The following is a 15,314-nucleotide window of genomic DNA, read 5'->3' as shown; positions in this document are numbered from 1 at the left end:
ACGTATGTTCGCAATAAATGTAAGGGTGCACGCTATAGTTACTGTGTGCGAACAGGAATGCTTATACGTTCACACACGATTGTTATTACCTGTGCATGCGAGAGTGATTACGTGCGCATGCGATGACTATTTTATGCGCGCGCGATAGCTGATTAATAATAATTGATTTTTGATGATTATATTCAATTATAACTTAATAATAGGAAGTTTATATAAAATCATTGCTTATCATATAGGCTACGGTTTATACAAGCCAAATATTTAAATTTAGTAATTGTAAAGAATTGTCGATGTTGAAAGTTGTGTGAACAGACAATCATGTGCTGTGGTCCATCTTTATTATCCAATATTGCTAACGGTACTATGGTTGCGTACTATTTGTAATAGCAAGTGCTCTTGCAGCGGTTCATGCATTCTCCATACGTCTTGAATCTGTTTCCGTTTCCGCCGCAACCGCCGTAGATGAATAGTTCGCATCTGCGAGTGAATGTGTTGAAGAAGTACATCGGGAAATACCCGTAACAATACCCGGAATCAGAAGGCAGATAGCATACTGGAATTATAAAAATAAAGATGTTACACAACTATGCGATATTTCTCACCATAGTTATTTGGATTTTGTTTACAAACTGAGTGCATAATTATTGCATGTATTCGGTATTGGTTTCCGAGCTGTTTGAATGATAAATACTCGTGCAAAAATATTGTATGCATATGAATTTTACAGGTTTTACCAATGTTGCGTGATCAATTTGTTTCTCAGCACATTCAATCGCAACAATAGCCCATGTAACTTAAGTGCGTATTGGGCCCGCAGAACATTTGCATTCAAACACATGTATTTAGAGCAAAAACCCATGTTCCTATATAAATTCAATATGTTTGAACTACCTACATAGCCATTGATTTACACTCAATAAGGCGGAAAGTTGCAAAACCTCTAGGAAAAGTGAATATATGTCGACTGATTTTTTTCCCTTATTTACACAATTGATGTGACTATCTGATGGGAAAACCATAAATACAACGATCATACAATACAGTACATTTACTTTAAATTTACTTAGGACACGTTTTTCTGTTATGTTAATATGCTTTGACATGTTTTTTGCTTTTATTTATAGTTTGTATATATATAAATTTCTCTGAATGTATGCCCGTTTTAACATCACCAAACATCACATTAAGCAAATATATAAAATATCATTACCCCATGAATATGGGTATCTCCATGGATACTGACTGGACGCCGTTCCGATTAACGTCGCGAGTAGCAAGAAGGAGACTGTTGAGAACATTGTTGTACCTAGAGTGACAAGATAGCATCACAGTATAGGTATTGTGGTCACATCATGTGTGTTTTTAAAACTAGAACAACCATACTTAGCCGAAAATAATACGACCACTAAAAGATTGTAATCTATGATGAGTCTTAATTGTGTTATTTCAAAATAAAAGTACTATTTACTATATATTTCAGACCCTCCGTGTCAACTAATTTTCGATTGTATCATTTAGACCAGATATAGCTCAATAAAAGGTTTATATTTAACGAATATTATGCCGTAAATGCAAGTTAAAAATTATCAGAAACCAAGGTACTATAAGTGCTGGTAAATTTTATAATTCTAACTTGTTGTTTTAAAATGTTTAAATACATTTAGCTCTAAAGATGCCTCGCAATGTCAATATTATGGTAAAATATGGATTCGATAGATTTCGTATGCAACTAACTGCCCCATGTTTTGACACAGTTTATGTTGCATGTGTAGCTTGAGCGATAGCAAGGATGTAACCTGTGTTTAGGTGCTTAGCATTGACAGTAAGAGATCAAAAGTGTGTGTATATAGGATCACTACAAAGGAAATTTTGCCATTTGCTATGCTTAAAAAATGTTAGGGTACACATTTTACAAGGATTTCAATATAGAGCAACTATTAAAAACAACGCCCTAATGTGTTAAAACGTTTAATGAAAAATACCGACTTTCAGTGCACAGGTATTTTTTCTCCCTCAATGTACAATCTTTCAACACGCATAGTATCTTATACATGTTGTGCATGCCATACCTTATTTGAACAACTGAATTCATAGCAATTAACGAATTTCCTTGACGCATGCAATAAAAATTGGTATGAATTAAAGAAGAAAGAATGATTGTTTTATTCACGTTATTTCAAACAAGGTTTTTAACGAAAACCTAGTTGTCAAAAAAACGTTTCGCCGAGTGACCCGAAATGACGCTGCCCTCTTTCGACGCTATTTTATGTTATGCCTCTGTTTGATACATAAGCGACATCCGTTTACGTCATTCAGTTACCGAGTGTATGCTACGTACAATTTACTACAGTTGTTGTTCCTTATGTGGAAAATAGCTGGTTCAAAGGTTATATATGGTTGATCGGTTTGCAATTGGTGTATTTGTATGTATTTTACATAGTGCAAACTTTTGAACACTTTTCACCTATTTTCTTTGCAAATAAGACCATGGGAAAATGCATCGGGTTTGTCGGCAAAAGCTCACGATTTTGTTCATAAGTAACGTGACATTTATGGGACAAAACGTCGTATACATAGATTTATTTTCACTACGAATAAGGTTTGAGCGTTAAATATCATTTGAAGTCCGGATATGTTTTGGGGGGTATGCTTAATAATATTGTAACTAGCAAGAGTTATGTTTTTAATTGCATATTGTGTGTATTACTAATTTTCATTAAATTATTTCTATTTGTAGGTTTCACAAAAGAAGTACAGGTGCTATTCACCTACTTCCATGAACAGAGCTTATGACAAGGTGTTGCTGACAGGGACCCCTGTTTAAACCACTTCCAGAGTGTACGGCATACCAGAGGTCAGGTTCATCGCATGCAGGATAATGCATATGCAAAAAAGACAAAGTCCCAAACATTGAGCAAAACTGAACAACCTGGACCTTCTGGAACTATTAAATAACTATAATCTGCCCCTGATCTTGATTAGTCTTCAGAGGATGAGACTGACACAGACGTTTGCTGTCACGCTCAGTGCTGTTAATCTTAGTACTTAACTAGTGTTATTGTAGTGGGCACACTGTTCTTGGTGTGGACATTTGGTACATCTAATATATTGTTCCCAAGTGGACGTGTTGAGAAAGGTGATGTGTTTATGTGTCCTTACTGTGTTGATGAGGAGTAAAACAATATACAAAATGTATCTATGCAACATGTTGAAAACTTTTTAATGATTGACATGAATAAAATTCAAAATCTCATTAGATTACATTGATTAAAGATCCATATTGCTTTTACAATAAAACAAATGTAAGTACAACACTCATGAGTTGAGGTTCCATGCATTTAGTCCCCACAGGAGTGATTTTGATATTGAAAGCAGGTAACATATCATAGGCGTCGTTTTAGGGCACTCTCAATAAATATGACCGTCGTTACAGTAGCATAATTTGGTTGATAGTACACTCAATTGCATTTAACATGTGTAAATAAAACGTAAATGTGAAATGAAATAAAATATTAATGACCTATATTCCTAGTTAGAGCAACACAACTTCAACAGACTGCTTAGAGGCGTTATTAAAGCATGTTTTAGACTAGAATAATCAAAACTGTTCGGCGGCAATGAAACAATGCGATTTCCAGTGTGTTTCAAATAGTTAACGATAACTTTATATATAGCACAGCCACTTTAATAATCGTCATTGGTATTGATTTTGCCAAATTATTGACCATTATTTTTATTGTGTGAAGTCCCTTTTAGACAAAAATATCAGTAGTCATTGATTTAAAAAATACAAGACAATTAGGTATTGCTTTATGAGGTGAGAACACATCCTCCTTTATTTTCTCAAATGATATCATAATTACCAGTGTCAAAGAACTGTTTGCACTTGTTGTAAGATACACACTTATCTTTTATCAAGTTTCTAATAGTATTATAAACTATTAACTCACCTTGGGCGCTTCTCTGACGAATCTGAGCACTCGATAATAAAGCTAAACCGGATGCGTATATATACTTGAAAGGGGGGATGTTTAAGCTATATAAATGTAGTTAAAACATGTGCAGTTAAAATCCAGCTTTAACGCTGAATTAGAGGCACGCGTCGCATAAGCCTAATTTGAAGCTTACTTGAAATCAAGTATGTGCGGATTATCTCTATTTTAAGTACATATAAAAGCAGATTACGTTAGAGATCTGCATGCATTACATAACTTCAAATTCTAATGCAGTAATTGCAAATCAATCCTTGTTTTAACGTTCACTGAAAATACCAATGCATATGTCAGCTAACCTTTATTGGAATATCAAATTCTTACGACTCTCACCATGGCCCGGAAGTCTCTTCATGTAGGCAAGCAAATTGATATTCAAATTGTCAAGCCAGGATCGATCCCATGTTAATGGCAAATTCACAACATTTATATTTTTATTTAGTTGAGTAGATTATTAGTAAACCTAATATACATACATATTTTTTCGACTGTGATTTTTGAGCTTTTCAAAATGACACGTTTTCATTTATACATTGTTTGGCTCGGCTTTGTACATCTCTGGTTTTTATAATCAATGATAAGAGGGACCAACTGCATTTAGGTTAAGCAAACTCATATACTTTGTTTAAAAAATAAATGCATACTTCATTTGAATATACCAATATTTTCTAATTCATATTGACAACATTTTGTTATTATAAATCACATATGTCGCACATATTTTCCGCATTCCAATCAGTGTTTAGTGACAGGTTACATCATGAAGCACGTATTCCGATCAAAATTCATGATATTTTATGGTGTCCTATTGCAGAATGCGCACATTCAACGGAAACATTATTTCGCATGACTGTACAGCTGACAAACGTTAATCGTATAGTTAAAATAGAATCAAAAATGAATTTTTATGAATGCACTTTGGTATGTTGGATTTCCTTTTGAGTTCCTTATATATCATATAACAGGCGTTGTTCGGTTCCGCGTACCTGTATGGCCCGGGTTGTGACCTACTCAATAGCCAATGTGTTGTTGGCAAGCAGTCAGGAATGAATAATCCTCACAATGTATTTGCTATTTTGACATTTTTTTGCTAACTTGTAATGAAAGAAAATCTGGCTTAAAATAAGACATTGCTCTAGTTTTTGTTTTTTCTTAAACATATTTATATTCGTAACCATACATTGAAAGGAACATGTGTCATAGGAGTGAATACAACTTCATTCAATGAACTTCGTTGCCATGTTTAACCTTTACTATTCACTTTTTACTTAAAGACGAGTTAGTATAGCGAAGGCCCTACATCGCGTACTCCAAAGGCATTAGCGCGCTTCTTTATTTCGATAAACGGAAACAAAACACCGGACGTTTTGTTATACAGGTATATCTTTAACGTGTCTTGCTTTGAAATGTACACAAATCGAGATAATCCTTACTTGTTTTAAAGTAAGCTTCCAACTAGTGTAATGCGAGGCGTGTCTCAAAATCAGCGTGAACGCTTACACGTTGAATTACAAACGCACATGCTCAAATTAGATTTTTCTAGCTAGAAAACTACTCCTTTATTTCAGGAATATACACGCCTTTGTGTCTAGCTGTATTATTGAGCGCTCGTCTGCTCCATAGCAGCACCCAAGGTGAGTTATTATTAAGAAAAAATACAAACAATCCTGTGACACTTGTTATTGTAAGATCAGTTTAGCATATACAGCAGGTTGTTTGCACACTTTTTGTAATATTGCATTCTTTTGAAATCACCGACTACTGCTTTAGTTTTCTAAATGGATATGCATAACACATTAATATAAGTGGTCAATTTGATCTTAGTATTCAAAATTGGAGTAAACTATTTTAAACAAACTAGAAAGTGCAGACCTAATTGAGTCAATAATCAAACATCTACAACAGGTTATATCATCGATAGCGCTCATGGTCATACGTTAAACACAAATTTTGTCAAAATTATGATAAGTTTGAGGTATACCAAATGTATCAAATCCATGATTGACAATATAAAAATGGCAAAAGTTTGCATCTTAAGAGTGAAACTTCTTAAAACTTTTGTGTAGTAAGAATAGGTATTATTTGCCAGCACGTATTGTACATTTGTTTGCGATGATTTGAGAGTAAAATGGGCGACACAATATTTGTATAATTAAACAAGTTATATAAAATAATACCAAGGTCAGGTCAGGTTGATCAGATAATCTGCTACTAGTATCACGTAATCTATGATGTCACGATAAGTCAGACTCCTTGGTGATTAAGGTATCTGTGTATCCCATCAGCACAAAGAGAATAACAGCTGACCAAATGCGGATGCATGAACACATGGGAGTGTCAACGGCAAACAAAAGGGCATATTTTATCTTGTATCTAGTTAAATCTTTGTTACCAGACCACATCTAGCATTGAAATTTTGGCTATTGCTATAAGGAATATTGATTGTGTATGTGTTGACTTTATTTTTCGAATATTGAACGAAATATTCGTTGATTTTAGGGTTTAAGTGCTTTTTAATAGGGGAATATATTCTGAAAGAGATTTCAAAGTAGTACTTAGACGTTAAAGCGTTTACTAACTTAGAACAATGCGTAGTATATAACTTACGAATAGTTAATTGAGTGATGCTTTCGTTTTTGAGAATGGTGTTTAAGAAGGTGCAAGGTGTTCTCGAATAAAGATGAATAATTAGTTACATGTAGTTTTTTTTTTTTGAAGTTGGACCAACATATTGGTAGCAATTACTGCAAAGTAATCAGAACACGTAACTTAAAAGTGGTAACTGCTATAACAATGCAAATTGAAAATCTATTGAAAAACAACATGCAAACATGTACACTGCTATGTTTTCTTTCGATACGTATGATTCAATGGACTAATAACCCTTTTGTAAGCACAATAAGACATGCTTTGACTAGCATTAGTAACTTGTAATGCTGTATTGACACCTAATGAACATAAACATGAACAATTTGATTTCCAAACATTCATATTGTTGTACAATTATAATTGACATAACCGGATTTATGATACATTTACTGTTTTATCAACAAACACATTTTAACTTGTGTCCCTCAGGTATTACTGGTATAGTAATAAAACTTTACACGCACAGACACGTGATGATGGAGGTTGAGATAATAGAAGAATGTTAGTCATAATTTCAGGGGTAATTTTATGCATGAAGTATTTATTGCATTTGAATAAGGGTGTGCAATAAAAATATTCCAAATTTCTTTTCATTAATTTTGCGGTATTTGCAAACTTGTATTAAGCGAAAGGACTGCATGAAACAAACAGGACCAACTATTGGAATTAAATAACCAATCATTGATACATAATTTCTGATGAACTTCTGATAAAAAAAGCTTTTCTTTACCGTCTTTTCGAAAGACCGATGTGATGGATCGTAACAAAATAATTTTCGTATAAACTGTATTTGGAAAGCGCGCTCTTTAAAATCATTTTCTTGCTTTAGGAATTATGATTTGTTTAGTATGTCATGGCCCTGAGTTATTCATATTGTTCCCACTAAATTAGTCTTTCGAACCAGTTATTAATCTTGTTCCGTTAAGTTATTGTATTGAGGTAAACACGTTATCAAGTCATGATAAGCAAATCAATAAAATTAAATGTCTTCAAAACTACGGTGTTAAAATAAATTCTGGAATCATGTTTGTCCTTATTTTACAATAGCGGGATGTCATGCCTCAAAAAGACAATAAAGCGTAAACAAGAATGTTTCTTTACGTAAAGTTGTACAACAATAACAAGCGCATCACACAAAACCATTATATTCGATTTTACTTTGGAAAACTGAAATATATAGAGATAGCAGAAGCATTTTAAGCACAAACAGTTGGCAAGTTTGCAGCCTTGAACATATTTGACACTGACATCGGCAACATCAACAACAACACCAAGTCCTGCTATAATCGGCCAAGTTCTTGGGAGAGAGAGGAGTAAATACAAATCATGGTTGAGGGTTAAAATCTCGGTCCCCTGCGACCAAAACGAGCTGAGATACACTGCCCATGACTCTATGACAGAATACCAGAACACGAATAGAAAGGTGAGGAAGAGATGAAAGAGGCGCCGGAGGGGGAGGGGTATAGATTTGGGAGCAAAGTTACAACATGGACAAAGAGATTACCTCATGCATCAGTAACATGGTCAGCAGCAGATGTGAAGGAATTACTGCGCAATCGAAAAGCGGGGGAAATGCCCAGGGGTTGTCAAAAACGCTTCTAAGCACTTTAAGGATGGATTACCGCCAACGACTGCATTATTAGCGGCACCATGACAGACTATCTGGGCGGAGAAGAAGTGGTCCAAGGAGGGAACCCAGTCCCTTGTCATCCCAATACCGAAAAAGGGCACTCTCAAGATTTGTCCGAATTAACGCATCATCAGCCTCATGAGCCGAACCAGCAAAGTTGTACCACGTTACCTCCATAACCAATTGAAAAATTAGACCGAGGAACTGCTGGCGGAAGGCTGGATTCAGCGCTAGGCGGAGTACAGTCGAACAAATCGTCAACTGCGGAATCGTCAGTGAGCAATGTCTGTAATATCAACCATAACTACATCAACTTTAAAACAAGGTATCGACCGCGTCTTGCATGTTCAATGTAATGTTCTGAGAGGGTTCAACCCTGCCGTAGGGAAGGTTGGAGTTATTCAAACGATAAATGGAGACGCCAATAACGTAATTTATGATTGGACAGATAGTTGACTTCTGCGGAACATCAGAGGGCGTCCGTCAGGGATTTCTGTTATCAACCGTCCTTAAAAAATTTCCTCGTAAAGAAAATGCAGAACACCCTCAAAGGCAGCGACACCTCAAACTCAATCAGTGACAGAACCGACTCTTACTTGAGATTCGCATATGACAATGACCTCATGGATGAAGCAGTTCTCTACAAATAAATGAGACGAAGTATACTGGATTGCACGGTGTAGACCTCGCAATGAATGACGAGAAGTTTGAAGAGATGACCAGCTTCACGTACTAGGAAGCAACCCTGTTCAATGATGACACCAGTACCGTTGTTGTCGAAATAGTCATTGCCATGACAACAGCAGAGATAAACTAATTGAGCAGGTTGTAGACGTACAGCTCTATTAGTTCACTAGCAAATACAGGCTCTACAAGTTCCGTGCATTTCGAAAGTAAGTATATGTTGTATAATCAATTGAGATTTTTGCGATTCTGTGTCGTCGTTTGCGCTTCCAAATTGTGTTGCGTATTTATTGTTCATCCAAGGTATATCGTTTGGTCTTAATATAACATGTTAGGAATGCTTGAAGATGCAGCAGCTAAAATGACGTTGGACAAGGTATCTGCAACGTGGTCCATATTTTCGCTATTAAGTATTAAGGTCAATGTAAAGAGCCAGATGTGTAGCCTGAATCAAGATTGTTCTGGTTTTGAGATTTTCAAGACAAGGCAATAGGGCAGTGGAAACGTGTGAGATCTGGTATGAAGGGATCTGCAACAAAGCTCGAAAGGACTTCCCATGAGTATTTGCCAAACATTAGATCTATGAGAGATCGTGCATATTCAGTAATGTACGTTTGGGAATTTATGAGATGTGTTGTATTGTCAGAGTTTATTAATCTGCTAATTGTATTTGACTGTGAGGTTTGGATATTTGTGTTTAAGTCGCCCGTTAAAACTATATTTGCGTAGTTTTCACTTAAGGCCTGATCAAGACTATGCTCCATATTCAACTGCTTAATGTTGTTTAAGTTGGGTTGACGATAGATTCCACCAATAGGAAGTTTGCGCTGGTTGATATGAATTTCGACCCACCGGGCTTTGACATATTACATATAGAGTCGCTAATAGGAAAACCCGCACATTATATTTTTTTCCGAAAAGCGTGTCTCCGTAGTTTAAATTGTATAAGATGACCATTTAATACAATTAAAACAAACTGCATGCGGTAGTTTAAAAAATATGTTGAGTCGCTCAGCCGTGACCTCAACATTTATATATTACGGTGTCCAGTTAGTGCCACTTAAGCATTGTCAAAATCTCATTTTACTCCCCCCCCCCCCTTTTTATCTCCCGTTATATTTCTCTCCCCCACTGACCCACCCCTCCCCTATCCCGGGCTCCCTCTCGATATGGAAGATGACGCATTCGAAAAAGCACGATTCGATGGCATGAGACGACGGCGCGATAACACCAGGTAACAATTGTATAACGCATAATCTAGCGTTTTGACCATTGTTAATACTTTAATGTGAACCTGTTACTCTTTTGCGATCTTGAATACTTATCTCGAGTAATCGCGTTGTCATTTCGTACCCTTGTATCATGTTTTTTTTTGCGTTTTCCGGCTTGCATCCAGAGGTCGATAAATCAAACAATGAATGGTCCAAACGCGACACTGGATCGTCTTCTTAAAGATTTACCAACCGCTCTAAATTAAGTATACAAATAAACAAAGATTCAATTTAATATATTTGCTATGAGTGCTTTTAAACAAATATCAGTCACATACTACTGACGCCGTTTTGGGCAGGCGCCTTACCTTTTACGCATATATTGTATATCTGAAATCAGTATGATTTAACATCATGAACTATTTCACAACTCAAATATTTGCATAAATACCGCAATTACTGTTCGTTTTCTGATATTTGACTAGTATAAGTGTTTATTTAAGACTCGAAGGATCAACAGAGTTTATAGACCGCAGGTTTGTAATAATAAAACACACTAACTTCCATCATAATGTGTACACCACTTACATGACGTAAATAATGTTCTTGATAAATATATCTACTTTTAGTTATTGGTATTGTATTTGGGATTAACATTCTTATTTTTTCGTTAAAATGGGAACATGACACAATAACATGGATTGTTCTTTATTTTGCACATTGTGACCCACTACTGATGACAGCGAGGTAGAAAAATCATTTGTCTATTTAGTGAAAATATGGAATACTTGTGCATGTTCATATGCTGATAAGCTTCTGACAGACATGGTTTATATCATATTGTGTGTTGGTATGGTGGATACGTTCTACCATAATTTTGGCGTACAGGCGGGTTTGAAGGGTTAGAACAATGCCACTCCGACATCTCGCAAATGGCTCCCAACCTAAACCATTTCTGACGCGTCTTTAGAGTGCTTGTATGGATAAAGAAGCCGCAGCATATTTGTTGCTTCGTGCAGACAGGACATTTAATGTTTTTGACTAAGGTAACACAAAACGAGGTGACATGGCACTCTAGGCCTACTCACTGCGCTTAAAGAATCTGGAAACTGCACAGCGAGCATCTCCACGTTTTGCATATATGTTGTACGTGCTGCACTGAGCAAAGTTAGATCTGCTGAAACGTGGGTTTAATGTTTCAGCGACAGAGTAACTATTTCATTAGCGACCCAAATAACACGAGCATGCGATGATTGTTCTCACGTGCACATACGATATATATTTTGCGGGGACGCGATGTGTACGTGTGTGTATTTCGGAGCGTCTTAGACTGCATTATGTGTGGATCCGGAATGTAATCCAGCACTCTTACCTAACTAATTTAAGAGACTCATGAAAGTTGAGACGAATTGTTTAACTATAGCTGCAATAGCTATTTATAGTTTATACTTACATATTTTCAATTGTGGTGTGATATTGTGTGAGGGGGGGGGGGGAGGGGGAGCCGGAGTACCCGGAAGAAACCCTGCTTGACCGGTATGGTAACCACCAGCCAAACGCTCATGCTTCTGCGAACGGGGATTGAACGCAGACCGCTATGGTGAATCGTCCCATTACCTAAGCCATTCTGGGGGAAATAAAGAATTTGATTTGATTTGTTGATTTGACCCGGGTTCAATCCCCGAGATAATAGTAAGTGCGCTTGCGATGGTATTACGTACACATGCGATAGTAGTACATATGTTCGCAATAAATATAACGGCGCACGCTATAGCTACTGTGTGCAAACAAGAAATATAATTTTCGTCATTTGAGTTTACGAATTAGAAGAAAATTATTTTCCCATAATGCAATGTAATAAACGCTTGGTCGCACTGAAAGTATGCACGAGGAAATTTAGTGTGTTGGCGGTTTGTCGACATTCAGCTTTGGACCGTCGAACTGTTAAGACAAAGTTAAACATTTTTTTCTTGAGGTACGCGACCACGTGGCGCTGTATTGGCTTGTTTAAAAAACAAATACAAAAATGGACTGACTAAGTAAAGAAAACAGCAGATGTGGGAATTTTAATCCCATACAGTCACGATTGAAGGATATTTTAGCGGCATTATCCAGTTATGAAGAATGAATTGCATGGTTATGACAATGCCATAAAATGGCGATTTGAAGGAAATGCAGTTCAGTTTTAATAATGAGCTGTTGGAGATAGTAAAACAATCTTCATGGTCGATAGACAACGGCAAATTGAAATATTGCAGAGAACAGTTGAAAGAATTGACACAAAAATTAACAAAAGAAACAAAGTTATCAGAATAGCGGATACTTCGGAGGGAGGATGGGAAACTGTGAGGCAATATGAAACAAATCCCGTTGCTAGTGACAGCGAGGACGAGACAAAAATCTGTTAAGCTGAGGGCAGAGCTCAAAACAAAAAGCGGTCTTCTAAGAGCAAGTTGCGCGGCAAAGTTGGGAATCGTTTTTCTACGCAGTCTGTTCTTCCGGTAGGCGGTGGAAGAGGTCGCTTTCGTCCATGTGGGTATTTCGGGAACACTTCCGCTGTCGGAAATGGAGCTGCATCCGGTTCCGGATACGGGGTTTCCACTGGGTTTACCAGAGCAGTTACCCCAGGCCCCTGTTTTGCATGCGGAGAGACAACCCACTTCCGGCGAAACTGCCCACATGTCAGAGCCGTAAGCAGCGTCGCAGGAAACGACAGTTATTACGTGTACATGCGAGCGTGATAACGTGCGCATGCGACGACTTTTTAATTCGCACGCAATAGCTAATTAATGAGAATATGTTTTAAATGATTTTGTTCAATAACAACTTAATTATGGAAAATTTATATAAAATGATTGCTTATCATATAGGTTTTGATTTATATATATATATATATATTTATTTTTTCACCAACTATATGAATTTAGTAATTTTAAAGAATTGAAAATCATTTGCGGGAGTAAATCTCTATTATCCTATATAATTAACGGTACTGTGGTTGTACTATTTGTAATAACAAGTGCGCTTGCAGCGATTCATGCACTCTCCATACGTCTCGAATCTGTTTCCGTTTCCGCCGCAACCGCCGTAGATGAATAGTTCGCATGTGCAAGTGGATGTGTTGAAAAAGTACTTCGGAATCACTGCGTCGCAAGGCCCTGTCTCAGCAGGCAGTTTGCATACTGGAATTATTAAGATAAAATAAAATATTGTTTGCAGATGAATTAACAGGTTTTACTTATTTTTCGTGATCAATATTTTTCTCAACACATTCAATCAAAACATTAACACAGTCGCAGAACATTTACATTCATACACGTGTATATGGAGCGAAAACCATGTTCCTATTTCCAGATAATATGTTTAAACTATCTACATAGACTTTGATTTAAAATAAGGTGGAAAATGGCAATACTTCTAGGAAAAGTTAATAGTTTGTCGACTGCTTATGGCTCCTATTTAAACAAGGTGTCATGTTTTTCTGTTATGTTTATTAAGCTTGTACATGTATTGTTGTTTTATTAATTGTTTATGTTAATTTATCTGAATGTGTGCCCATGTAAACATCATCAACCATAAAAAGTAAGCAAATATAATAATGTCAATACCCGATTCACCCCATGGATACTGACTGGACGCCGTTCCGATTAACGTCGCGAGTAGCAAGAAGGAGACTGCTAAGAACATCGTTGTACCTACATTGACAAGCATTACAGTATAGGTATTATGGTCACATAGTTTTTATGTTTTTACTAGAACAGCCATACTAATCCGCCAATAATACGACCACTAAACGATTGTAATATAATTATGGTGAATCTAAATTGTGTTATTTCAAAATAAAAGTACTCTTAACAATATATTCCAGGCCGTCTTTGACTACTCATGTTCAATAAAATCATAAAGACCAGATTTAGCTCAAGAAAAGTTTCTTTATTGAACGAATATTATACCCTCAATGTAACTTACAAATTGTCACAAACAAACGCTAAAAGTGCTAGTAAATTCTACATATTTTTGTTTTAAAAACGTTGAAATCAGTTTAGCTGTAGTGATGCCAACGCAATATGAATAGTGTGGTCATATATGGATTCGCTTAATTTCGTATGCCACAAGCTGTCAATGTATTGATACAGTTTATGTTGGATGTGTAGAATGAGCGTTAGCAAGGAGGTAACCTGTTGAAGATGTATGTTTCGGCGCTTAGCATTTACAGCAAGATATCGAAATTGTGTGGATGTTGGATCACTTAAAACGGAAATGTTTACATTTGCTTTCCTTAAAAAGGATATATTACAAGTGCGCTTTACATGGATTTCCATAGAAAGTAACAGTTTAAAACAACGCCTTCATGTAATTTAAACATTAAATGAAAACGACCGACCTTCGTTGCACACGTATGTGTTTCCTTGAAGCTCACATGGGATATGATACATGGTTTCAATGTCATATCTGATTCGGTCAACTGAATTCTAAGTAATTAACGAATTTGCTTGACGCATGCAGTACACGTTGGTGTGATTTAAACAAAAAAAATCAGACTGATCATTTTAGTCACGTTCTCTCAAACAAACATACAAGTATTTAGAACGAAAACATCGTAATCAATAAACATTGAATTAAAACATGTTTTGACTTGAATGTTCGCAAGAAAAAAATGTAAAATTATTGGTAAACATACCTGTGCGATTTACAATGTGTTTTAAATATATTACACCAACTGTACATATAGTACAGCAACTTAAATGGTATAATCATGGTCATTCATTTTGTCATATTATTGACCATGATTTGTAATGTGTGAAGTCCCGTTTAGAAAAATACTATCGATAGTCATTGATTTCAAATGTAAAAGATAATAAGGTATTGCTTAATGAAGTGACAACACAGCCATTTATTTTTCAAATGATATCATAATAACCTGTGTCAACTGATAATTTGTGTTAATGGTAAGATAGACAATTATGTATTATCAAGTTTCTAAAACAATAAAGAAAATAGATAACAATATTGTTGTTGTAAACTATAACTCACCTTGGGCGCTGCTCTGACAAATATGAGTACTCGATAATAAATCTATACAGGACGCGTTTTTATACCTGAAATGGAGGAGTGTGTTTCTTTTAAATTATTCTATTTCAAGCATGT

General features: G+C 36.0%; 1 protein-coding gene across 1 annotated transcript; it reads right to left on the bottom strand.

Moving 5' to 3' along the window:
* Window positions 1–321: 321 nt before the first annotated feature.
* LOC127878846 (BPTI/Kunitz domain-containing protein-like) lies at window positions 322–14,602 on the bottom strand. The gene is made up of 6 exons (XM_052425370.1): window positions 14,551–14,602; window positions 13,775–13,861; window positions 13,171–13,348; window positions 3,951–4,036; window positions 1,211–1,306; window positions 322–553 (listed from the first exon to the last, which is right to left on the bottom strand). The coding sequence occupies exons 1-6, from the start codon at window positions 14,600–14,602 to the stop codon at window positions 375–377; spliced, it is 678 nt and encodes a 225-aa protein (XP_052281330.1). The 3' UTR covers window positions 322–374.
* Window positions 14,603–15,314: the final 712 nt, after the last annotated feature.

This window comes from Dreissena polymorpha, chromosome 4, assembly GCF_020536995.1.
Source record: "Dreissena polymorpha isolate Duluth1 chromosome 4, UMN_Dpol_1.0, whole genome shotgun sequence".
Classification (NCBI taxonomy): Eukaryota; Metazoa; Mollusca; class Bivalvia; order Myida; family Dreissenidae; genus Dreissena; species Dreissena polymorpha.
The sequence above is the reverse complement of the archived record's forward strand: the minus strand, read 5'-3'. Positions and strand labels throughout refer to the sequence as shown.